General features: G+C 40.2%; 1 protein-coding gene across 3 annotated transcripts in view; it reads right to left on the reverse strand.

The window, feature by feature from the left end:
* The window catches only part of GRIK3 (glutamate ionotropic receptor kainate type subunit 3), a 322,874-nt gene that overhangs the window by 17,723 nt on the left and 278,188 nt on the right, over positions 1-26,963 (reverse strand). For 2 of the 3 annotated variants that reach the window (XM_031962173.1, XM_031962172.1), the window contains exons 12-13: positions 17,399-17,517; positions 8,023-8,240 (exon numbers count right to left, since the gene is read on the reverse strand). In XM_031962173.1, the coding sequence (XP_031818033.1) occupies positions 8,023-8,240; positions 17,399-17,517 (337 nt within the window). Of the gene's footprint in view, positions 1-8,022; positions 8,241-17,398; positions 17,518-25,895; positions 26,095-26,963 lie in introns of those variants that run through there. The other variant, XM_031962174.1, reaches the window with a different exon arrangement.

A 26,963-nucleotide genomic window follows, 5' to 3' on the forward strand; every position in this document is an offset into this window, starting at 1 on the left:
CTTCACCTCTACTGAGAATAAAGATTGAAGATTTTCCCTTAACCTGAATTTCTGACTCGGGCTGATTTTAAAATATGTGGTCATCACATTTTTCCCCATCAGAGAAGTTCTGCTTCATGGCACAGAAAGAGCTTTTTTTAGGATGGGATCCCAATCATGGCGGCTGATTATTCTCACCACCCAGATGGAGCACAGACTAGTGGAAAGTCAACAGAACTTGAAGTCAGGAGAAAACTGAGGCAGGCAGGGTTAAATGACTTGGTTGGAGTCACACATTTAGGTTCAAATTCCCCTACTCACATCTACTGCTGTGGACTAATAGATTAAGGATCAGACAGTATTTCCAAACCCATCTAGACCAACTCATTTAATTTACCTATGAGGAAACTGAAATCTATGGAATAAATTGTCCATTCAGTGTCACACAGGTAGCAAGTAGCAAAATTGGGATCTGAACTCAGGTTCCTTAACTACGGATGTGGTTATGGGCAAGTCATTGAAGCATTTGAATAATAAGAATACTTGTTCAGTCATGTCCCTACTTGTGGTTTTCTTGGGAAAGATGCTGGAGTGGTTTACCATTTCCTTCTCCAACTCATTTTTACAGATAAGGAAACTGAGACAAACAGCATTGAGTAACGTCAAGGGTCACAAAGGTAATTAGTGTCTGAGGCCTGATTCGGACTCATGAAGATGAGGCTTCCTGACTCCAGGCCTAGTGCTCTCTCCACTGCATTACCTAGATGCCTCTAAATAATAATAGCTAGCATTTATATAGCACTTGTTAGGTGCCAAGTCTTCTCATAAATATCATCCCATATGAGTCTCACAACAACCCTGGGTTATTACCCAGGTGCTGTTATTTACATTTTACAGTTGACAAAACTGAGGCAGATCTAGGTTATGGGACCTGCCCAAGGTCACAGAGCAGGTGACTGTCTGAGGCTGGATTTGAATGCAAGTCTTCCTGACTCCAGACCCAGGGCCCTATCTCTTGTGCTACCTAACTGCCTCAGGAAGCTGTTTCCTCATCTGTAGGATGGAGATGATACAGTTTCTACTTGACAGGATAGAGTTACAATGAGAAGCAAATGAAATAATGTATATAAAGCAATGGTCAAAACCTTAAAAGACTATATAAATGTCAGATATTATTATTATCATCATTTCTGGTCTTAGCTTTCCTTCCCTTAGTTACTATTAAAATCCCTTCTGAAAACTCAGCTTCAGTTTGCAATGTGGGGGAGAACGGATGAGTCTTAGACCAAGAGAATATATGGGGGGAGGTTGCAGAGAATGATGTGGTTGGTGGATTATTTTGGGCAGAAAGTCAGGCAGGAGTCAGGGGCAGGGTCATAGGAAGAAGGAACTGGACAGAACAGGATAGAATGTGAGCTTCTTCAGAGCATGGAGCGTTCCGTTTTTGTTTCTGAATTCCCAGTCTCTAGTACAGGATTCGGTACAAAGTAGATGCTTAATAAAATGTTCATGGATTAATTAATTGCTTAAGGGAGCTGCTACTTCAAGCAACTTCTGAGTATGGATTCTTCTAGATAGGTTTCCATTGGGATTTGCATGAAACTCCTCATGGAATGTAGGAGCAGAAAGGGATCGTAGGGTTTATCTAATCTAATGTCCTCATTTGGTAAGTGGGGAAACTAAGGGAGAGGAAAGGACTTGTCCATCAACAGCAGAGCCAATAACTGACAAAGCCAAATTTTGAATCCAGGACTCCTGATTCCAATTTGAAACAATTCCTATGGTAGTAGGAACGAGAATAGAGCTGATTAGTGGATCTGTTAGTGAAACACAAATAGATGAGAGTGGGGAGACAAGTTCTTTAATCATCCTCTCCAGATGTTTTTCTTCTTCTCTTCCTTCCTTCCTCTCTCTCCCTCTCCATTCCCCTTTTCCCTCCCAGTGCTCTCTTCTGTTCTCTCTTTTGTCTTTTCAATCCTCTTTTCTCTTTTTCCCTTCTCTCTCTTCTTTTTTCTCCATCTCTCCTCTTCATCTCTATCTCACTGTCTCATCTCTTGGTTTTTCTGTCTCTGTATGTCTCTATCTCTCTGTGGGTCTCTGTCTCTTTCTGTGAGTCTCATCTCTATGTCCATCTCTTTCTCTCTTATTTTCTCTTCTACTCTATTCTTTTTTCTCTCTTTTCTCCTTTCTCTCCTTTTTTTATTCTCTCTGTCTGTCTCTCACTCTCTTGTCTCTGACTCTCAGTCTTTCTGTCTCTGTCTCTATCTCTGTGTGTATATGTCTCTCTGTGCATCTCTCTCTGTGTGTCTCTGTCTCTATATCTTTCTGTCTCTATCTCTCTGTGTGCTTCTCTGTCTCTATGTCTACCTCACTCTCTTGTTCTCTCTGCTCCTCTTCTTTCTCTTTTCTCCTTTCTTTGCTTTTCTCATTCCCCCCTCCCTCTCCCTCTCTTTTCTCTCTTTCTCATTCCCTTTTCCCACCACCTTTTCCATCTCCTTCTCCACCTCCCTCCATTTTTTCTTCTACCTCTTTCCTTTTTTCTTTCCTTTTAGCTCTAATTCTTTAGCTGAAGATTCTTGGATCATCCAAAGGCCATGGAATTGGGAGAGTCAGAGAGTGTCTGATGTAGTTAGGGGTATCCTAGTACTTTTGGCACCCTAGAGCTGAAAAATTGCAAATCCTAGGAGCTCTCTAATGCTAATTTCTGGGCTTTCTGAATGCCTATTGACACAATTCCATCCAGATTCATGAAGCCACCAACAAAAAAGAGAGAGAATTGCCTGGGATTTGAATGGTCTCTTTTCAAAGGAGGCATCTCCTTCTTGGGGTGCCTACTATTTCTTGCATCGCCTTCAGTCTTTTACATTTTTCTTCTTATGCATTTTTTACATCCAAACAGAAGTTTCAAAGACCCCCCCTTTTCATCTTGTAATTAATTTTTATCTTCCAAGGAGGAAGGACAACATGAGGCTGGTTCTGTAGGCTGGTGCCTGCCGCTCTCAGACAACTTTGAAAATTCTGCTTTCCTTTCAAATCCTGGTGCCTGCAGTCACGTTTCCCCTCCCCCTCCCCATTCTCTATACCTGGAGAAGAAAGAAAGGGAAGGAGGTGGGGAACCAGTTTATAGCCTACATGGGAGCTTGGAGACAATGGAGAACCTGGTTATCTTGGCCTATCATTAACCTTTGATACCAGGCTGTGTGGATACTGACATTCATTCCCCTGAGCATTGACTCTCAAGTACCTTGGCTCTCTGTCTTCCTTCTTCCTAGTTCCTCTTCTTTTCTAGTGTTAAGTTCCATGCCAAGAAAAGAGATATAAATCTCCTGTTCTACGGCTGATTTCTTGAGAGATGATAGATAGATAGATAGATAGATAGATAGACAGGCAGTTGAATGGACAGCAGAAAGACAGATAGCTAACTAGATGAATGGATGGATAGATAGTAGATACTTGGGTGAATAGACAGACAGATGGAAAACAGGTATATACATACAGAGTTAGAGCAATCATTAAGTACATACTATGTCTCAGGCACTATGCAAGTAGCATACCCTTTGCATCTCAGTTTTTCTCCTCTGAAAAATGAGCATGACTATTTCTGTTTTGCTTCCCTCACAGATCTGTTGGGAGGCTCAGATGGGAAAATGTAAATATTTTGAAATGGTAAAATGACATGTCATCTCTTATAAGAAGGTGCCCTTATCATTAATGCCCCTTTCCTCTTCAAATGATCTTGTAGTTATTATCTGAGAGATGGCAAGATGCAGTGAAAAACATCAGGGAACTTTGCTCAGTAGTCAGAAGAGCTGGGTTCAACTTCTGCCTTTGGAATTTACTTCTGGACCAAGTCACAGGGTTTCCATTTTGTCAGCTTTAAGGTGAGGCAAGAATTCAGACTCAAGAGTCTCTCTTCCAGCTTTAGATCTATAATCCTATGAACGTAAACTCTTTGAGGACAGGGATTGTTTCTTTGGTGCCTTCGTACACCTAGTACCTGGCACATAGTATTCACTTAATAAATGTGTGGTGAATTGGCTTAAACAAAAAGACCAGCTATTATTATTATTACTTTTGCAAGAGAAAATCTCAATGGACTTTTCAGATGGAGGTAAGAGGAATCCTTGCAGAAAGTTGAAATTACAAATTCCATTTTCTGATCAGTGGTATCATTGCTGGGGACCATTCAGAAGAGAATGCTATTAATCAGTATGAGACTGTGAGAGGAACATTGGGGTCAGAATCAGAGATGTGGGTTGAAATGCTGACTTTGTGACTTCCTATTTGCAAGAACTTTCTGAAGTCCCTTAACCTCCTTAGGCCTCAGTTTCCTTATCTGTAAAAGGAAGAGTTTGGATTAGTTCATGTCTAACATCTTTTCCAGTTCTGAACCCCATGATTCTATTGCTCAGAGACAGATATGATGTGAGATGCCTCCCTCTTCTCTACCACTCTCACCATTAACTGGGGGAAGAAAGGAAATTTGTCTGAGGAAGGTAATTTGTAGGTGTGACACTTTCACCTTGTTAACTGCTGCAATATGAATTTGATCTACATTCATCCTTCAGCTTCCTTGAACAACTTGTTCCTCTTAGTAATGAAAATGGAAAAGGGACAGGCAAGAAAGTTGTACTTGGATTCTGAAATATAGAAAAAAAGCTTTTTGACCATTTGGGGACAAAAACTAGAATGGGCTTCCCAGGGGCAATATGGAATCTCTTTGATTGATGAAGCCAGCTTGCTTCCTGATCTCTCTGCTGCTATCTTCTATCTCTCTTTATCTGTTTTTGTATGTCTCTGTCTCTCTCTTTCTATCTCTGTCTCTGTATATCTCTGCTTCTGTCTCTCTCTTCTCTTTCTTGCTTCTCTTTTTTCCTTTCTTTTTGTTTTCTTTCTCTTCTTTTACAATACCTTTCTCCTTCCATCTCTTTCTACCTTCTTCCATCCCTTCTCTTCCTCTTCCTTCATTTATATCTCTACCTCTATATCCAATTTCTTTCCTCTCTATATATGTTTCCCTTATTTCTGTTTCTCTCTTCATGCCTTCTTTTGTGCCCTCTCATTCTGTCCTGTTACTCCCTTCATTCCTCCTATCCCCTCTTTTCCTTCTGTCTCTTTTCCTCCTTCTCTCCATTTCTCTCTCTTTCTTTTCTCTCCTTTTAGCACTGCCTCCATCCTTCTCCATTTCTCTATTTATCAATCCTCTTCATTCTTCTCTTCTACTTCCCCCACTCTTCTCTTTTCTCTCCCTCTTCCTTCTTCTCTCCTCCCTTTTTCCTTCTCTCCCCATCCTTTCTTCTGCATCTTTTTCACCACTCCATACATTTCCCAGTCTCCTTCCCTCTCTCCTTTCTTTCCTCCATCTCTCTCTCTCTCTCTCTCTCTCTCTCTCTCTCTCTCTCTTTCTCTCTCTCTCTCTCCATTTTTCCCCTTTCCCTCTCTATGTATAGAGAAGATGAGTACATATGTGATTTGGCTGGGGGTAGTATTGAGGGGAGATGCAGCTGCTCAGCACGAGGACAGCATCTCTGTGGGGATCTGGAGCCTGGAAACCAGTGTAAGCCTTCTCAGTGGGGAGGGAAGAGACAGGATCCAATCGTTGGTGGTGGTCGATGACTCTGGATGGGGCTTGCTGGGGCCCCTTGCCTTTGATGGGGAACTTTACTTGAAAATAGGGCTCATGCTTAATGTATGAGCCAAGGCTTTAGCACAGTCAAAGAACCTGATGCAGTCTGAAATTCACACCCACATGTCTTTCCCACCCCCACTCCCACCTTCCCTCCCCTCTCAGCTTTTCATAGGCTCAAGGCAAAGCTTAGAGCCTTTGACTCCCTCCCAATGTGTAATGCTGGGTAAGGGCACCTCTGGAGGGACAGAATCAAGTCAATGGGGAGGAAGAGAGAAAGAGGAGGAGGAAGAAGAGGAGGAGGAGGAGGAGGAAGAGGAGAATGAAGCTTCCCTTCCCCCCACTTCCTTTTTTTTTTCTTTCCTTCTTCATGGAACAGCAGCACCAAATCCTCCAAAGGCTCCCCCTGGCTCTGTCTCAGCCTTTCCTTTCCTTCTCATTCAAGCCCCATTTGTAGCTCACCAGCTGCTGACTGTCTGCAGAAACATTTCTTGGAAGGAGCTGAGCTGAGCTGAGGGGAAGGAAGGCTTCAGGGGGAAGGGAATAATGGTACTGAAACAGAAAATGCACCTAATGGGAGCAAGGTCTTGCACTGGGTCATAGACTGAGATTGAATCTTGCTAAATTTTCGGGAAGTAGGACTCATTCGTATTTAACAAGCATTGCCTCATATACAATAGGTAGCTAATTATTTGGATGATGGCTAAGATATATATAGCATGTAATAGTTCTAAAGCCCTTTCTTATTGGAGGTTGCTAGGTGGAGAAGGAGAAAGAGAGAGAGTTAGAAAACCTGTGCTCAAGAGGCAACTAGATGTCACAGTGGATAGAAGATTGGCACTGGAGTCAGGAAGACCTGAGTTCAAATGCCATCTCAGACATTTAATATTCTTAGCTGTGTGACATTATTATATTCATTTAACAGATGAGGAAACTGAGGCTCCAGGAGGCATGGGGGCCTAAATTTAAAACCATAAAACAGCTCAGCGGTCATCTGTTCCAACTTCATCATCTTTCAGATGAAGAAAATCAAACCCAGAGATACTGATGACTGGTCCAAAATCAAGAAGGATGAAAGCAGAATTTGAACCCAGGTCCTCTGACCTGAATTATTGAAATGCTCTTTCTATCAATACCACTCAATCTCCTTATGAGTTGTCTGATGTCACATGGGCAGGTAGTACCAGAGCCAGATCTTGAACCCTGGGGCAGCTGGTACAAAATATGATACTTTTTCTATCTTTCCAATCCACAGCTGAGAATGAATGATATGGTCTGGAAGGAGGGCAGATAGTTAATAAACATTTACTAAGCACCCACCATATATTGAGCATTGTGCTAAGCACTGAAGGTATAAAGAAAACCAAAAGCTGATCCCTGCTCCCATACTCTAATGTGGGAGACCATATGAAAAAAACCTAGGTGAAAATAAGATATAGACAAGGTAAATTAGAGATACTCAATGGCAAGTAGGTTAGTACAGATTCCTGGAGCTTCCAATAGCAATTAAATCTTTGCTTGATTTGAGGAAGGGGCTATTCCTTCAGTCACCAAGTAGACTTTGATGTGGTAACAGCTTCCAAACCAATGCCATTTCTGTTTTCTTGGCTGCTGTTATCATTCCATTAGAATAACAACTCCTCGAGGACAGACACTTGTCTTTGTGATAATTATAACTCATCTTTTCATTGTGATTGAAACTTTATGGGCACCATCTTAAGTCTATCCCAAGGCTTCTGAGTTAATCCCTTGGCCACTAAATGGTTAGGTTTCTCCCTGGGTCTGTTTCAGCTTGAGTGCTGTGGATCAGTGTTTCCATCTGAATGGGGCGGGGGGAGGAGACCTGGGAAGACTATTTCTAAAGGGCCTTCCAATTTCTATACTTTATGGAAATATTAACAAACTTGGACTTAGGAAATGTGGGTTCTAGTCTATACTTTCCAGCTGAATCTCTTTATCCTTTATTCTCACTATACTATACTTCCTACCTGACAGATAGTAATGCTACCTCACAGGGGTCCTGTGAGACAAAAAGTGTCCTGAAGAGTTTAAATCACAATGAAAAGGTAATTATCACCTAAATTCAATACAACAAGCATAAATTAAGCTTCACAAACCAGGCCACTAGTGCCAGGAACTGGGGGTATGAAGATAAAAGTGCCTGCTTTTGAGGACCTGTTATTCTAATGGAATGATGATTAGTATCATCTCAAGTCGATCCCAAGTCTCTTGAGGTTAGTCACTTGGCAGTTAAATGGTTAGGTTTCTCAATTGAGTCTGTCTGGAATCCCTCTAGGGAGAGGGTCCCTGTGGGTAGATCCTGGATCACACCTTTCAGGTCCTACCAGGAAAAAAGAGGGTTTCTTGGAGACTCTAGAGGGAGATGAAGTGGAGAAGCCCTCCCTGAGAGGGCTCACCTTGAAGAAGGTCATGGTGGCCCCATCCTTGACTGCCCCGTACTCAATCTTGGTCTGCTTGGCCAGGTCGTCCGCGGAGTCAATGGGAGATTCCATCCGCTCCACTGTCAGGAAGGCTGCCAGATTGGCCGTGTATGAAGAGATGATGATCAGTGTGAAGAACCACCAGATGCCTCCAATAATCCTTGTGGACAGGGCTTTGGGCATCAGTTCAGAGCCTGGGAAGAAGGAAGGAAAATGGCGATGTTACAATAACTGAATCCATAAGCTATCAGAGGTAAGAGTATCTAATCCAATTTTCTCACTTTGTAGAGAAGGGAAGGGTAGAGGTAGAGTCACACATACAACTCCCATTTCAGTGACTTTAAAATTTTGTTGTTCAGTCATTTCACTTGTGTGTGATGCTTTGTGACTCCATTTGAGCTTTTCCTGGCAGAGATTACTGGAGTGGTTTGCCATTTTCTTCTCCAACTCATTTTACAGATGAGCAAACTGAGGCAAATAGGGTTCAAAGTCATACGACTAGCAAGTGTCTGAGGTCAAATGTGAACTCTGGAAGAGGAGCCTTCCTGACTCTAGACCCAGCAGTCGATCCATTATGCATTTTATTGCATGCAACTCCTTCTGACTATTCACATGGTCACTACTTCAGTTCACAGCTTTGCTACTTCTTTCCTGTTTTATTGCAACAGCCTCCTAATTGGTTTCTCTGCTTCATGTCTCTCCCTTCTCCAATTCACATCTTCTACACAATAACCAAAGTGATCTTCCTTAAATATACATGTAGCACTTATTCCATAGACATCAGTGGTTCCCTATTGCCTGTAAGATGAAATATTCACTCTACATTTTCAGGCTATTCATAACTGACTTCAGTCTCCTCTATCTGTCCAGTCATATTACTCCCCTTCATTGGTCCGGCCAATTCTATGGTCCGGCCAAGTTGGCCTTTTCTCTGTTGCTCATACATAATAAGTTATCTCCATCTTCATACCTTTGCTTTAGCTGCTCCCCCATCCACCCTATCCTATGCTTTGAATGACCTCCATAAGTTATCTCCATCTCTTATATTCCTTACTTTCAAAACCCAGCTCAAGCACCACCTTCTGCATAAAGGCTCCCCTACATTCCTCCCTCAAAATCCTAGTGTCTCCCCCTGAAACAACTTTGTATTGATTTTTGGTATATTCTGAATTTATTTATATACATACATATCCTTCTCACTCTGCTTCTCCCTCTATTGAAGAGAGGAGCTGTTTGGTGTTTTGTCTTATTATCCTTAGCATATAATGCTTGAAACTTAATAGATGCTTAATAAAGTTTATTGTTTATTAATTAAATAGTGCTTTGAGGTTTGCTGTTTGCCAAATGTACGTGTATGTGTTTATATAGATATAGTATGTATGCATATATGTGTATTTAGTATGTATAGATATATATGTATGTATGCACTGTGATATGTAAAAAGTTTGAGAAATAATAATCTGGGTAACTAATCATTTTATTTATGTTAGCAGGTAATTAATGAAAGGAGTCAGTAACACCTTTGAATGCCAAAGCCCCTTATGGAACCTACTCAATGCTAATTTGCCCTTGGTGTTCTTGAGAATGGCAATCAGCTCTAGTTAACAAGTAATAGAGAATGAACATTATGAGACATGAACCCATTTTAATAAGGGACTGAGGGATGTGACTTTGATCAATCTTATTCCCAGATCATTCCCAGTCTCAGGTAATCTAGACAAAGGATCTATTTCCCCATGCACCAAGTCTGAGTAGAACACGAAAGGCTTCTCCACTTGGGTGGGACCTAATTAAGATTGTGGAGAAAGTTAATCCAGTCTCATCATCAGCAATGTCCTTCACTGTGCAGATCTGACTTAGTAAAGAATGAAGAGAGAGGAAGGGGAAAACTCCTAGTAATTGGTTATCTAATAATAATTTCTCTCAGTGTGTATACAGTGTCCTAAAGGTCTTTGTGTAGTTTTAAGCTACACAACTGCTCTAAGACTTCTGGGACACCTTATACAGTTTCACTTCTTCCTCACAACAAACATGGGAGGTAGGTGCTATTATTATTCCCATTTTACAGAGGAGGAAACTGAAGCTGAGGGTTAAATGACTTGTCTAAGGTTACAGAGCTCATAAGTATCTGAGGCAGGATTCATAAAGGAATAAAAAAAAATCCTTAGCTAGAAAGTCCAGACTTATGAATTCTTTTGTTGGCTTTGCTTTCTCTTTGCTGTGTGACCTTGCTAGTTACTTCTCCTCTCTGGCCAACAGTTTTATCTATGAAATAAAGGAGATTCATTCCTACTGTAGCTCTGTCTCATGTGGAAAGTGTGAAGAAAAGATGAGAGAAGCTATAGGAAGATGCTTTAGACATAAAAGGCCTGTAGAAATATAAGGCAGCTATGGAGCGTAAGGCGAAAATAAACAATTTGGGGGAAGAATTTTCGCCACTCTCTTTATCTCTGACCTTGGGTGTGGGGCATAATTTGGAGGAAACCTTCAAACCAAAATAATTAACTAGACTCCTTTCAAGAGATTTAAATAACGAGTGACTCCTGAACTTCCCAGAATATTTGGTTCCACAATTTTAAAAGCTTCTGCTTTGATATAAAATGGCTGTGTTTTTTTTCTCTCTCAAAGAAATCACTCGAGGGAGAGTTTTTCAAATACACAACTATTTTTTTCTCTCTCCTAATCAAAATGGGTGAAGGGGAATGAATACATCAGGGGATGAGGAAGAGGGGGAAAGATATCAGGGGACAGAGCTTTGAAGAGTGAGAGCAGTAGGGGGTAGGGGAAGAGAAGGAGCCATTACTGCATTCAGAGGGGACAAGGTCTTGAACGACTGTCATTGAATGGTGAATAGATGGATGAAGTGGTATCTAAGGCTCTGAGGCATCTGTTAAAATAGGGGAAATAACAAGGTGTTCCACTCCACCCTCATCTAAGGAGACATTCATTTCTGAGGGATTTCCTAGCATTCTGCATTGGACTAGGGGAAACTAAAATACTAACTATGACATCTCTGTAGCTGATCATAATACCTCCTTGAACCAAACCATGGGTTCTTAACCCCCCATGGTTTGTAGCTAGATTATAAGGGATCTGTGAATTTGGAGGGAAAAATCACAACTTAACGTAACTGGGTGTAAAAAATAACTATATTTTATTGTATTGTATTTGTAAAACCATTATTTTGAGAATGGGTACCTGGATACCAGCCTGCCAAAAAGGGCCAAAAAATTTAAGAACTGTTAAAGTAAAGGATGTGAGAGCTTTCTTTCAGTATTTATTCTAGGCTCTGTACTTCCATAGTTCTCCTCTCCCTTTCTAAATCCCCCTGCCCTGCTAGGTAAATGTCTGGATCAAGCATTAGACTCCAGGTTAGGAGGTCTGGGTTTGTATCTCAGCTCTGCTGCTTAGTGGGAGTTTGATTTTCCCATCTCTGAACATGTTTCCTCTTTCTCCTATTCTCTTTGTTTTTCTTTCTTCCTCTTTCTCTCTCTTTGTCTCTTTGCCTTCTCTGTCTGTCTGTTTCTGTCTATGTGTATCTCTCTCTTTGATTTCTCTGTCAGTCTTTGCATTTGTGTCTCTCTGTATCTCCATCTTTCTGTCTGTGTCTCTCTATGTCTCTGTCTTTCTGTGTCTCTTTCTCTCTGTGTCTGTCTCTCTCTGTCTCTGTCTTTCTGTGTTTCTCTGGGTCTCTGTCTTTTCCCCTCCATTTCTCGCTGTTTGTCTTTCTGTCTGTTTCTCTCTTCCTTTCTTTCTCTTTGTTTCTGTCTTTCTCTGTCTGTCTCTCTATGTTTCTTTTTCTTCTCTCTCTATCTCTGTCTTGTCTTTCTGTTCCCACCCCTTTCTCTGCCTTCTCTCTTTCCTCTTTCTTTTCTTCCTCTCTCTCTTCCTGACATCCCATTCTCTCTTTCTTTGTATTCTCAGGATTTAGCACAGTTCTTGTTCAGTTGTTTCAATAATGTCTATTTGTCTCCCCTCTTAGGATTCTCTTAACAAAGATGCTAGAATCGTTTGTCATTTTCTTCTCCAGCTCATTTTACAGTGAAGGAAACTGAAGCAAACAGGATTAAGTGACTTGCTCAGGATCACACTCCTAGTAAATATTTGAGATTGGATTTGAACTCATGTTTTCCTGACTCCAGACAATCTATCCACTTCCTTCCACATTCCATAGCACTGGCACATAGCATGTACTTGATAAATGCCAGTTGACTGACTGAATCACCAATCAATCAACAAATGTTCTGGTAAGCACTTACTATATGCCAGACACAGTACTAGGGGCAGAAGATACAAGTCTAAAGAAAGAAACAATTCCTATTCACAAGCAAGTTAAATTCTTACAAAGGAGTTGGGGGTGATGGAAAATCAGAATTCACAAAAAATATTGACAACATCAATATCTCAACTGTAAAAATAGACTATTGCTATTAGCATTAATGCTCCAGGTATGTTGTAAGAAAAATAATCTTTGGTAAATTGGAAATATTACAGTGCTCTGAAGCACTGAGGTCCTAGAAGCTATTGGAAGCTATAGAAATGTGAGTGATTCTTATTCATTGTTTTTCTATCCCCACTGACTTCCTCCCAGACACAAGCAAGTCATGCTTTCAAGTACTTCTGACATTCACTTCCATCAAGGGCAAGGCAAGCTTTGCAGGTAGCCAGGTTTATACTCTGTGTCATCCTTGGTTTTTCACTTCAGATGGTAATAATAACTAATAATAATAATTTCTACTATTCATGTGACACTTTTAGGTTTTTACAATGCTGTCCAAATATCATCTCATTTCATCAAATTGCCAAACCTTGTTTTCTTTCTCCTGAACATATCCTATATGTCCCCTTCTCTTTACCCATGCAGTCACCATCCTAGGTTCATAACAATCTTCATCTGAACTGTTGCAGTAGCCTCTGATTTGTTCTCCTTACTTCAAGTGTTTTCATTCTACAATTTATCCTTTACCATCAAAGTGCCAAAATGAATTTCCTAAATCATACCTCTGACCATGTCAATTTTCCCCATTCTAAACTCTCCATTCTAACTCTCCCCCAGAGTCCAAAACGAGCTACTCTCTTTGGCATTTAAATCTCTTTACTACATGGCTATATCCTATTTTTTCCAGCCTAATTCTGCTTTCTTCATATACTCTTTAATCCAGCCAAAGTGTCTTTCTTTCTTGATTCTTCACATGAAATTCTATTTCCTATCTCTTGATGGGAAATGCATCCTCTTATTATCTACCTCTTGAATCCTTGATTTCCTTCAAGATTTGCATCAAGCATCAACTTTTGTTTGAAGCCTTTCCTGGCTTTTCAGCTGCTTATATCTTTCCCGCTATAGTTATCTATAGATATTTGTATCTATCTTTATAGTGATATTGTGTACCCTGTTAGCATGTAAGCTTTTTGAGGACAGGAACTATTTTGCTTAAATCTTTGTATCTCTAGCACCTATTTAGTATAGTACCTGGCACATAGTAAGTGTTTAACATACTTGTAGCTTGATTGATCATTTGATTGATGGTCATAGAATACAAGCTTTGGAAGAGGCTATCAAGCCAGAAAGTATTTGAATTTGGACTTAGTGATAGACTTGCATGTTTGTCAATGGTCTTGGGACCAATCTATTCAAATCTGGAGAGATTCATCACAGAAGAGTAGCCTCCCAAGGATGAATTATTTCAGCTACATCAGTTCTAAAAGGTTAGCCACAAAGAAGTGGAGGGGTTGGGTACCATGTATACAGTTAGTGCTTATTGTTGTTGTTTGTCCTGTGTTCTTGAAGAGGATCAAGACAAAAGAGTGCTTATCAAGTGCTTGCTAAATGACATCACCCACAATGATAAAATTAAGAATCCTTGAGGTATTAGTAAGTCTATATTTTCTTGGATAATGGTGTCATCTTTGTAGGTATTGTCTCTACTGAAAAGTAAACTTCTCTGGGACTCTTTTCTCTTCTATAAAATGGTGAAAATAATACTTGCACCATTTACTTTGATTAGGAAAAAAGTTTGTTAACCTTAGAGGACGTTAGGCTCACAGATTTAGAGTTGGAAGGGATAATAAACCCCTAGTCTACTAGTCTACTGCCTTGATTTTTACAAATGAGGAGACTGAGTCCTTAATGTACTACCAAGATGAGGGCTATTATTACTTTCAGTGTGTTCAGTGTTTTTCTCTTTTGCCAAGTGAAAGGGCTTTCATGAAACAGTATAATATGGCGGAATCATACTGGATTCCACATTACAAGATACTTTACAAGTTCAGTTCCTGGGTGCTATTTTCAACTTATAACTTATTTAAACTTCTCTAGCCTGTTTCTTTAATTGAAGGGTTTGGAATAAAAGGCCTCTGAGGTCCTTGTTGATTTTAACTCTATGATCCATATAACTTCCTGTGTCTAATCTCCTCAGAGCTTGGGGGAAGGCATAGAACATTGACCCTGGGATCTATGACAAGGTGAGTTATTTCTGAATTTCAGGTTATAGTCAACTCTTCCTGTCCCTGCAACTGGAGGGAGCTGATAATCTGAATCTGTCAGTAATGCAAAAGTCACAGGACAGAGGGTAATCAATCTAGATTTGGCAGGACCTTAGAGATCATTAAGTCCCATCTTCCTCATTGTACTGGTGAAGAAGCAACAACTGTATTAAGTAACTTGCCTAGTGTCACATAGCTAAGTGTCTGACGCAAAATTCAGTCCCCAGATGTTCATGACTCCAAGTCTTGTCAGTTGATCGACAAGGATTTATTAAGTTCCTACTGCATGCTGGCCATTTTGTTAAGAGCTGGAAATAAAACAACACATGGAATCAGCCTGTGCAGGATCCCACATTTTAATGGGAAAGATAGAACACAGACAGCCATATATGTTTTTGTTGTCTAGCCATTCAGTTGTGTACCACTCTTGGTGATCCCATATGGAGTTTTGGTCCAGCCACCTTATTGTATTGAACAGGAAACCCAAGTAGGAGGGACTTTCCTAAGGTCATGCTGAGTGTGGCATGGGGAGGAAAGCTGACTTTGACTTAAATGTGAGCATCATTTTTTAGAAAGGATATCATGAACACCTAGAGGTAGGAGCAAGAAGAGAGGGAGCAAAAAAAACATTAAAAACAATTATGTTGAAGAAATTAGGGAATGCTTGGAGAAAGGAGATAGAGGAGGTCTTTGCAATATCTGAGAAGGAATGGGTAGAAGAGGGATTATCCATATTTAACTTGGCTCTGGAAGGCAGAACCAAGAGAAGTGGGTTTGGGTGGGTAAGGCTAGTTGTAGGGATTCAGGAATCAGCTCAATGTAAGGAAAAATCAGAGTTCAGGTAGAAGAGATGCAGGGAATCTCCTTTAGGGGAAGTCTTCCCATGGAGGAAGCTGAGTGACCACTTTTTTTTTTTTTTACAGGCACACTACAGAAGTCATTGCTATTCAGGTTACAATTTGGATCTAAGGTCCTTTCCTACTCTGAGATTCTATGGCTGTGTTTGTATTTTAGTGGAATTTTTCCATGTGTTAGACTTCATGCAGAAGTCACACCTGGCTAAGTGAGGGCTGATTGACAGGTGACCTTGTCTCTCTGAACAGCTGTCTGTCTCTGTGCAGTGTGGTGTGAGCATGCTCGGGCATGAGACACAGATCTGGTATGGAGAGGGACAGCGACCTCCTCTTCACCCTCTGCAAGGTGTGCTTTCTCTGTCTCTTCCTGGGGAGAGTTTCTTGTGCCCCAAAGATAAGCTGCTTGGCTAATTTGCCCCACCAGAAAGGCCTCTTGGGGTAGGGGCAGAGGGTACAATCTGGAGCCTTGTCTATGCAGGATGTCAAGGGCTTTATCCCTCTGGTTCTCTCCCAATTCCCTGTTGAAATCTACTTTTGAAAGCTTTCTGGGGAAGGTTCAGCTTCCTTCACTACTTCCCCTTCTTTCCTCTTCTCTTCTTTGGCCAAAGAACCTTTGGAGGGAGGATCAAGGGAGACTTGTGACCCTAGAGAAGAAATAATTGAAGGGTCTTGGGAAAGGATTTCATTTAATTGGGAGCAGTAGCAGTGTAGTGACATTCCCACAGTAATCCTAGGAAGAGCTCCTAATAGTCCTCACTAATCAAGAAAGAGAAAAAGAGAGAGACAGAGAGAAAGAGAGAGACAGAGAGAGAGAGAGAGAACAAGAAGGGGAGGGGGACAGTATTCACAAGCCAGGCAACTACCAGACCTCTTCCTTGGGTTCTGTTTCTGTCTTGCCTCAGTGAGTTTAAGCTTATCTACTATTTTGAATGTGTCTCCTAATGAACTAAGGCTAAGCCAGAGGCAGTCCTCTGGGACAGAGGGAGGGGGCAGGAGAGGTGGTCAGGGGGCAAAAGAGGGAGCAAAGTAGATTTTATTCTCTGGATATTCTAAAGTCACAGAGACAGAAAGCATTTAATAAACTCTTGATGACTAACAAGGCCTCCTCCCCAAGGAGAGTTCCAAATGGAAAAATGGCTTCCATCCTCAGCCTGGCTTCCCAAGGAAGTGGCTCAACTTGGGTCTGTCAGTCCTAATTACTCTCTACATATGGGAGTATGGGCTAGTAAACCTTTCAAACTCCCTTCCATTATCCAGGGCTTCTATGGGGTCTTTTTTAGAGAATCATAAAATCTCAGACTTTCAGAATTAGAAATACATTAAATAGTACCCATATCTGAAAGGAATCCTGGGTTAAAACATTCTATGTAAAAACTTGGGCCATTAATATGAAGTAGTAAATGCTGTTCCTGCAATCAAGGAGATACAAGTTCCTATTCAACCTCAGACAATGTGTAATGCTGGGCAAGTCATTTTGCCACAGTCTGCCTCAGTTTGCATGTAATGCCCAGCATTTTTCTGAGCACTTTACATGCAAACTGTAAACTGCTTTATAAAGGCTATTTATTATGATGGTGATACTGAAGATGTTGATGATGATCTCAATGGTGACGATGGTGGTGACATTCTAGGCTGGCCTCTAACCTTCCCTGTGTCTCTTCTCAAGGGCTCTCCTTGAGCTGATAACATCTCATGAACATAGTGTGATTATTCCAACCCTTGATGTGGGACTGGGACACCGTTGAAAATACATTGATAGAGAAGGATCAAAAGGGAGCCATAGAATCCCAGGACTGGCAGAGACTTTAAGAGTCACCTAGTCCAACCTCCTTTCCAGGCAGGAATCCCTTTCTGTGAAGGAGAGGGGCTCGGCTTTGACATCTAGATCAGTCTGGCCCCTTGGCTAATGTCTGAGATCGATAATCCCAGCCCTGACCCTTAGAAGATGGAAGCAGGGCAGCAGTAGAAGGGGGGATGGAAGAATTGGGGCTGGGAGCAGATTGGGGAGGTCCTACCTTGTTGCATCAGGGAGCCCATCCCAAACCAGAAGCTGTTGAGTAAAGTGAAGTTGTTCTCCACAATGTCTGAGCCAGGGTTACAGGGATGTGCGTCATACCATTCATAGGGGCTGAACCTGTGGAAGACAAGGAAGAGAGGAGCTGTGAGACCAATAAAAGAGAATGGAAAATGGTCCAGGAAAGGGGTCCCAGGGAAAGAGAGGAAGAGTCCAGGGAGGAGTGGTGAACTGAGATAAAAGAAGGGGACAAGGAAGACTGGATGAGCACCTAACATCTCATTAATAGCACAGAACAAGACTGATCAGTCCAATAGCTTGGTTAAGGGTTATAATTAGAGAATAACAATTAAAAAACTGATGACTCTGACCTCCATTTTCAGTCATGATCAAAATGAAAGCTAAGTCTCAAATGTAGGGAATAATGGCAGAAAAGTGTTGTGTGAGGCTGAGACCTTTCTATAAAATACAAAACTTGAGATTCAAATGCGCTTATGGACATTTAAATGCCCTAATGATCATAAGGAAAAGAGGATTGGCAAACTATGCTTGTATTACTTTAAAAAACCAATCAGCAGCCTTGAAGATAGCCATGCAAAGGGAAATCAAGTTAGTAGCTTTGCCAACTTTCTTTTCATGACAGACCGTGAGACTGTATTGGCCCTTGAGCCAAGACCCTGCTCCCAGGGGGCTGCCCTTTCTCTGACTGAGTTAATAGTTTCATAGCCATGGAGACACATCCCCTCAGGATCCCAACCTCGCCTGAGCAATTGGATCCAAGGCCTAATTGATGTAATTGCCTTCAAGCCAGATGGGCTAATTATTCTCCCCTTTTCCTCCCTCAGGAGAACTCTAGGAGTTCAGTGATAAAGCCTGAGTCTGGCTCTGTTCCCTGCCACCATCTTGCCCCATTGCCAGAGGAGAATTACAGCTGGCCTTGGGGCAGGGACTAAAGAGTAGAATGGAATCTTTAGGATCAGCCTCCAGTCAAAAGAGGACAGAAATCAGGGTGACAGTTCTGAAGGCTAGGTTAGCAGGAGCTTCCTGGGGTTGGAGTTTGTTTTGCCCAGCCAAGCCAAAGAGCATTTAATGAGCATCTACTATATACCCGGCATTGGAGACACAAAGAAAATCACAAACAAACAATCAAAATCCCCTCCCTCAGGTCCTCCTCCAAACACACACACATACAGCTCTGGAGAAAGACAGCCAGCCTAGTAGTACACTTGCCCCAGAATATCAGAACCATGTTAATGAACAAGTCACAGTCACAGGCTATAAGGTGTGGAATCCCCTCCTCAGACAGACATCTTCTGTCAGGGAGAGGAGTTCATGGCTCCCTGGCTGTCATATAGTCTGAAACTGGGGCACGGCTATGGGTCCCAGGAAATCATGAAGAGTAAAATTAGTGGGCTACAATAATCCCTCCACAAGAGTGCTGGCATTTCCCCTTGAACTTCATCTGACTCTCACCACAGTTATTGATACCATAGCCATTTAATCACTCCAGAACCCATTTTCCTCATGTATAATAAATCAAGGGGGTTGGATTCTAGAGGATTTTTGAGATCTCTGACTACTTTAAATCAAAGTTCGAAGGAATCTCAGAATCCAATCCTCTCTCATTTTATAGATGGGGAAACTGAAGCCAAAAGGGGGTAAGTGACTTGGTCAAAGTTATGCAACTATTCTTGAATGGTGGAGCCATTATCTGAACCCAGATCTCTCCCAGGCACACATTTTTCTTCTCTCTCTCCTAAAGCCTAGGGAGATGTCAAAGTTGCTTTAAATCAGTTCTTTCTTCTATTAGATTGTGTACTCCCAGAGATCAGGGACTTTGGGGATGCTTTTTGTTTATTTGTTTTGCTTTTATTTGTATCTTCTGTGCTTAGCACAGCACCTGGAACATAACTGGTGCTTAATAAGTGCTTATTGGTGCTTAATGAGTGCTTGTTAATTCCACCTGACTAGAGCACAGAGTCTGTTAGTTCAGTAAGACCTGAATAAGAAGTAGCTTGGATCAAAGAGCATGGAGGAGAAAGGATAGAAAAATACTATAGCTCTCTGTGAGATAAGTAGTTAAAGATTTATTATCTTTCTTCATTAGACTAGAAAATTAAAGCACAAAGAAGTTGACACTTAAGGGTCAAAGCTGGGAATCAAACACAAGTTCTTTACCTTTTATTAGTCTCATAACTTCCTGTTTATTCTCTCTAGATGGCCACTCATTCCATATGCAATCTCTCCTTCAGGAAGTCTTCCTGAATTGTTCCTTGGGGAGATACTCTCTACCAGACATCCCACCAGATTGGGAGGTAAAAGCCAAAGGACTTTTTAGGCTCATTTATGGTAGAAGGACATTGTAATGAAGTTAGAAAAGGGGCAAAACATCCAGAGAAGGGCAGGAATTGGGGGAAAGGAGGAGAGGGAAAGAGAGAAAGAGGGAGAGAGACAGAAAAACAGAAAGACAAACACACATAAAGACAGGGACACAGAAAGAGAGAGAGAGACACAGAGACAGAGAAATAGAGACAGAAAGACAGAGACAGACAGAGAAACATACACACAACCAAAATCATAGAGAGAGAGAAAGAGAAATGGGGGGCTCAATGGGAGGGGAAGGAGTGATGGAGGGAGAGAGACAGAATGAGAGAGGGACACAGAGAGAGAATGATAAGTGAGCATTGGCTGGCACTGCTCACACTACAAGGAATGCTCAGATAATTATCAGGTTGCCAGTGTCTCTAAGGCTTTCAAAGCCTTGTGGGATCCTCAAAGACATGAGGTATAATGAAAGCTCCCATTGCAAGGAAGCACTTTAGGTGTAGAAACAGGGTTGGCTGCTCAGGGTTGCTGTGAATGGTGAGACTGAGGCCAGAGCTGGTCTCCCCTCTTCAGAGTCAGGTGGCTTAGAGAAAAAGCCTTGCTCATCAAGGACAATCTCATCTGAAATGGCTCTTTCTTTTGGTCATTTCAAAGAGAGCTCCAAGGAGAAGACCCAAACTTGAAATTCTTAGATATTAAATTGCCTTACCAGAGAGAGCTCTGATGAAGGACTTGATACTTCCTTACAGTTTAAAAGAAAGTAAGAGACAGGAAAAGGGTCCTTGTGGAAAGATATGGGGGATGACAGGGAGGAACCAGATGGAAGAGGCTGAACCAACACATGGGCCCTCATTGACAGCTCATAGTTCCTGCTCTGCCCCCAAATGACTCAAGACTAGGAAGATGACTCAAGAGCTGGAGGCTGGCCTTGTTCTCTGCTCAGTCCCTTAGGAGCTTAAAGAAGGGATTCAGAGAGAAAGGTCAATCTTATGACTTTAGAAAGAACACTGGGATCAGGCATCCTGAGTATGAGTCTAAGACTGTGTGACGTCCCTGTGCCTCTACTTCCTCTTTTGTAATAACTTTTTAGTAGAATCTCTGGGGTTCTCTAAGTATAACATCATATCATCAGCAACGAGTGATAATTTGGTTTCCTCATTGCCTATTCTTATTCCTTTAATCTCTTTCTCAACTCTTATTGCCAAAGCTAGCATTTCTAATACAATATTAAATAGTAATGGTGATAGTGGGCAACCTTGTTTCACTCCTGATCTTATTGGGAATACTTCCTCTTTTGTAAAATGGGCATGAGCTATATCCCAGAATTATTATGGACAAAACAATTTGCAAAACTTTTAGTGTTATAAAAATAAGAATTATGATGATGATTATCATCTCTTCTCTTTTGATGGAATTCAAATAGAAACAAATTGTGCAAATTGCTAGTCTACTATAACTCTTTTGTATTTAATATTCCATGGTCCAATAAAACAACTGATTTTTGTATTTTTTTCCCAAAAGATTTGGATTTAAGCACATTTTTTAGAGGCACTTTGAAAACACTCTTGGGATAGCTAGTTGTAAAACAGGACCATGGGGATGATATGCACCTCATCTTGTTCTCAGTATATTTTTGACTTTCTCTACTAGGTCTCTATATTTTGAAAACTTTTCATTCTACATAGCTTAGTGATTATGATTATTTGGGGAGGGAATGATATCTATTAAAAATATCATTCTTAAGCTTTTGTGGATCAATGTCATGAGAAAGAAATTATGAGCCAAAGTTTGGTCTTTAATAATGGCCCAGACTGAGTATAGTTTCTAGGGTGAATTTTCAAGGATATTCAGAAGTCTATATTTGTAGAATGGGGATGCCATATGCCAATAATCAAAGATAAAGAGCTTCTGATAAATAATTACAGTTATCAGGTTTTAATTTGCTAGATATTGAATAGGTGCTAATTATTTACAGTCTATGGTAATATGTAGATAGTGTCTACCATTTTCTTGCATAATCTACCTAGTCCTTAGGACTGGATTGCTTAAGGATAAATCTGATGTTAATTTCAGATGGTAATGACCTGATCCTGAATCACCACTATAAACTAGTTTCATAAACATCTGCATAATTCTTCCACCTTCAATGTTCCATCACTAACATATTAGTTATTCATGTGAAATTCATGTGAATTTATTTTATGTGGAACCTTTTGGATCTTAGCTTTTTCATAATATCCATCCAGTGGTAAACTACTTTCCATTATATTTGACAAATCTAGTATCATGAATTTGTAATCAGCCTTTATAATTGCTCATTGAATTGATATCTACTTGTTCCAAAACTGTTTCTTTAGGTCTTGTACTATTTTATCTAGTGCTCTAAATATGCCTGTAAACTTTCTTCCTCCTTTTTGATAAGGAATTGTTAATCTTTCTATAGCTGCCTTAAGGTTATGAATTTCATTAATATCATCTAGATTTTTGTAAGAATACTTTCCAATTCTGTTATTATCTATTTTACAGTTCCAAAAGTATATATCATCCTGATCTAACATATATGTTCTTCCCATACATCTTTTTATTTCAGAATGCTAATAAATCTCTTAACATATTCAACACATTTCCCTTTGAAATCTTTATATCTGATATTGTCTGGAAGAGACCAAGGTATTTGTAGGTCTTCAATCATTGTTCATTGTGACTCCTAGATTTAAGCTTGAAGCCTTCAGTCTCTACTTTTCATTGGCATGTTATAAGTTTTTTGCATTTGGAAGGTCCAACAGAAAATTTTATATCATTTGATGAGCAGAAGAAACTGTTTAATGTTTTTTTTTGGTTGAAACTATCTAGCTTGACATCATTCATATTACCCAGTGATTGTTAATATATTTTGTTTCAACTCCTCCCTTAATTTGGAAACTGTATTTAGTACTATTTAGGATAAATAATAATATATTTAAGGCCAGGCAGACCTAAATGGAGTTAATTGGTTTCCTCTTCAAATGACAAGCTTCATGTCAATTGATATTGATGTTACTGTGTTGATAATACACTTTTACATGGAAAATAGTTTTCTACATGGTCATCAAATGCTACAGTTCTCATTAAACTTGGATCTATTTTATATATTTGCATTATATGAATAAACCATAAGTGTACAACTGAATCAAAGGTTCTGAGATAATCAACAAAGGAAGTATAAACCTCATGACACTTTGGGGCAGCTTGTTCCATAACTACTGAATCAGTAATAAGTTATTCTTTATACCCTCTAGGACTTTTTGACACACTCTTTTTGTTCCTCAGCCAACATATTGTTTTCTTGTATTTATAGATTTTTTTAAGTGATGCAAACTGTAAATGCTTTTTATGAAGTGCATAAGCATATAATTAACCTGCATTGAAAGGGGTCTCTGGTGCTCTCATCTTTTAATAAAAGCTATGTAATTCCTCTTGTTAAGAATGAAAGAAATAATTTTAAAAGCATTTATTAAGCACTTATGGTGTGCAAAGCATTGTGCTAAGTGCTGGGGATATACAAAGGGAAAAATGGAGACGGTCCCTACTCTTGAAGAGCTCACATTCTAATGGAAGAGACAACACATATGGGAGGTTTGAGCTTATATGGAAAGATCTCATGTTCTTTAGGGTGTGGCAGCAAAACAACTGGTAATGCATTTTACTTAATGGCATATCCACTGATAAAATAATATCTGTTTCTGATATTGAACCAGTAAATAGGACGCTGGTGTAGGAACTTTTTTTTCTGCATTTTCAGTAGCTGTAGTTGCTGAGGAGTCCAAGGGTTGTAGCAATTGCAGAAGCAATGGTCACATCACATCTCCAGGTTGGTTGCTTTCCAGGATTATGGCTGAGTAAAATGGGTTGGAAGCAGGACTGATGGTGTGAGTGACACCGTCATTTTTTAACCATGTTGAGTTTTGAAATGTCTCCATCAGAATCAAAGGACAGGTGGTGGTCAAATTGCTGGTGGTTTAACTTGATTGACATGTGTTCTCCTGTCTCCTCCAAGGTGCCTTTGCTGCTTCACCTGAAATTAGGACTGGTGGAATCAAGCCTGCACCTGAAAGGAAGCTGGTAAAATCCTTTGTCGCTCTGAAAGATTTAATTTGCCAATGTAAATATTTGTGCCAATAATTATAAACCTTATATTGCAGTTTTACAAAGAAGCTGGAGTTGTAGTCACCTCCCTTAAGGTAACAGTTTTATTTTTCATTATATTGGTGATGTGAAAGTTGTTTGATATTTGTTTGATCCAACTTGAATTTTCATTGTGATAGAATTCTTGTGACCAAGGAGATAACTGGAAATTTTCCATATCCTCCTTCCTCTAGGGTTTTTGTTGCTTTACTTCTTAAGCCTCTGTATTTAAGTCTTTGACTGCTGTTGAAGTTTTTTTTAATTTCTTTTACTACTTTTACTACATTAACTTTTATATTTTTATAAAAGAATCTAAAATTTCTGACATCCTCATTACTTTCTGGATTCTTTTCCATATGTTTCTTTTTCTTTTGAATTGAGCAATAGAATCATAATAATAAGTAGCATTAATATAGCACTTTTAGATTTGCAAAATGCTTTAAAATAGTATTTCAATTAAATCTCACAATAATTCTGGAAGGGAGCTGCTATATTATCTCAATATTACAGATAAGGAAACTGAGGCAGACAGGGGTTAAATGACTTGCTCAGGATCATACAATTGGTCTTAGGCTTAGGATCTTTTTGACTTCAGATGCAGCACTATGTGTACTGTATCACTTAGAAGCTTGAAAATTTGAACATAGCATAATTTGTCTACCATCCAAATAGTGTTGCAATCTTCCAGTTCCTTCCCATAGACTTTTAATGATTCTCTGAAGCCACGCCTTCCGTAGCAATTTTGGGCATTTCTATTTCTTGATGGCTCCACTCTTCCCCCTTAGCACGCCAGTAGCTGCTATGTGCAGGTCCTAAAATGTCTTTAAACTTTCTGTCAAATAATATAGGAGAATGAGTTTGTTCATGATGGTTATACCAAACACCACTATAAAAATTATTCTTAGTCTGTCAGTTGGATTCATGGTATCAAACTCAAAAAAAGGCTTTTCATAATTCCAATCATAGTATGCAATTTCTTTTTTTTTTTCAAAATTACATGAATGATCAGGACTTGGTCATCCGTTCCTGTATCAGGCATAATTTCTAAAATTTGCATTAAATGAATATTTTTTGATGACCTGATGTCTTCAAGTGTTCAGATTTTAGTAGCCACTTTATTTTGTCTTGTATTCTATCCAATTTGGGCTTTGGTATGAAGTAAATTTTTATAATTGTCCTACATTGGTCAGGACTATGCCATTGTGTCACTTGTAGATGAAGGTAACATGGACAGAAAGTAGCGCCTTGCCTAATTTGGTGACATCTGTTCCTAGTTTGTTTTTAATATCTATCATGTCTTCCTTGGTTTGTTAGCTTTAGTGGTCAACACCATCTGTGTATATTTATGTGTGTGCGTGTGTGTGCATGCACACACATGCACCCTTCCTTCTCTTTAGAAATTAGAGGTGATACCCTAAGGTGGAAAGAACATGTAAACTTTTTCAGCAGGCAGGACTTAGTATTTCTGGCTTGTTTTGGTGAATCTTGCCTTCTTCTGGTATCAGAATGGGAATGTAGGCTTAGATCTTCAGCCTCAAGCTGATCATTGCAATGGTTTTTGAGCAAGACCCGATTTCACCCTTAGGCGGCTCCATGGACTTCTTCAGAGGACAATTCTTTCACACTGGCTGGGGTGCGGACCCAGTGAGAGCCTAGAGCTACTGGGCCTAGACAAGTAGTGTAGTGATCCCAGGGAACAGAAAGTCTTCCCAATGCGTGACTGACTGTCTTTCTGTTACCTTACTATTGATCCCCACCTCCCTCCCATCCCAACCTCTCAACATGAACAATGGGTTGGGCTTTAAGGGGGATTATTGTGACTACTCCAGATAATATATGAATTGTATCTGCAGACCTGGGTTCTGTCCCTGGACTGGTCTGAAATGTCATTATCCCTCCTGCCCCCCTCCTTTCCCTCTGGCTCTTTAGGATTTCTGATTTGGACTAATATTGGCTCTCTGAGCCTTGGGATTCTTGTTACAGTGGGATAAAGAAAAACACCCCAGGGGCCATTTATTCATCTGTCAGTGTCTCATTCTTGCCCTAGGCTTGAGACCAAAGTCAAGGGGATTCTCCTGTAGGAGCCAGATGAAGGGGGGAGGGGAAGGTGCCAAACCTATCACTTGCCTGGAGGAGGAAGAAAGTTCAAGGTCATGTCCAAGTGTGAGCCAGATGTGCTGGAACAGATGAGGGAAACAGCAATGGCCCCTGAAACAGTGCAAGGTCTCCAAGGTCAGAGGTATGACTTGGACAGAATTGGTTTCCAGAAAAGACCCACAAAAAGACAGTGGTTCCCCTCTGACAAGGGTGAAATTGAGAAGGCTTCTATTTAATCCCCTGAATTGCCTCTAAGACACAGGTGGGAGCCCCAGGATTTTCAATTCTCTTGGCAGGGCTTTCTGTGAAGGGATTGGGTTAGCTCTAGGTGGAGCATTCCAGTTAGACTCCCTCAAACTCCTTCCGATCTTTTTGCCTCTTTTAGAATTAGAGTTGGAAACATTTTAAGAGCTCAAAAGAAACTTGGACACCGTCTGGTCCAATCCTTTATTTTGCATATGGGGAAATTGAAGCTCAGAGGTTAAGTGACTTATCTGAATATACATAGTGAATGAAGCATTTTATGTATGTGTGTATGTGTATCTGTGAGAGTGTGTATATATATATATATGTATGTGTGTGTGTGTGTGTGTGTATTTTGTTTCTTTTTCTTTATAAGATTAAAAGTAGCATGGCAAAGGATAGAGAGTGCTGGACTTGTAGTCAGAAAATTTAAGTTAGAATCACTACTTTGCCATTTATTATCTGTGTGATGAGGAAAATCACTTATTCTCTCTGAGCCTCTGTTTCCCTATAGCTATAATATAATAAAGTCTTCATTAAAATAATGAACATTTATAGAACACTTTAAGGTTTGCAAAATGCTTTACATATTATCTCATTTGATTCTCATAACAATTGTAGGAGGTAGGTCTGGTTATCATTCCCAATTTACAGATGGGAAAACTGAGACTTCAATAGATTAAATGACTTGCTCAGTGTCACACAACCAGCAAAGAGCTGAGGCAGAATACAAACTC

Source organism: Sarcophilus harrisii, chromosome 3 (genome assembly GCF_902635505.1).
Source record: "Sarcophilus harrisii chromosome 3, mSarHar1.11, whole genome shotgun sequence".
Classification (NCBI taxonomy): Eukaryota; Metazoa; Chordata; class Mammalia; order Dasyuromorphia; family Dasyuridae; genus Sarcophilus; species Sarcophilus harrisii.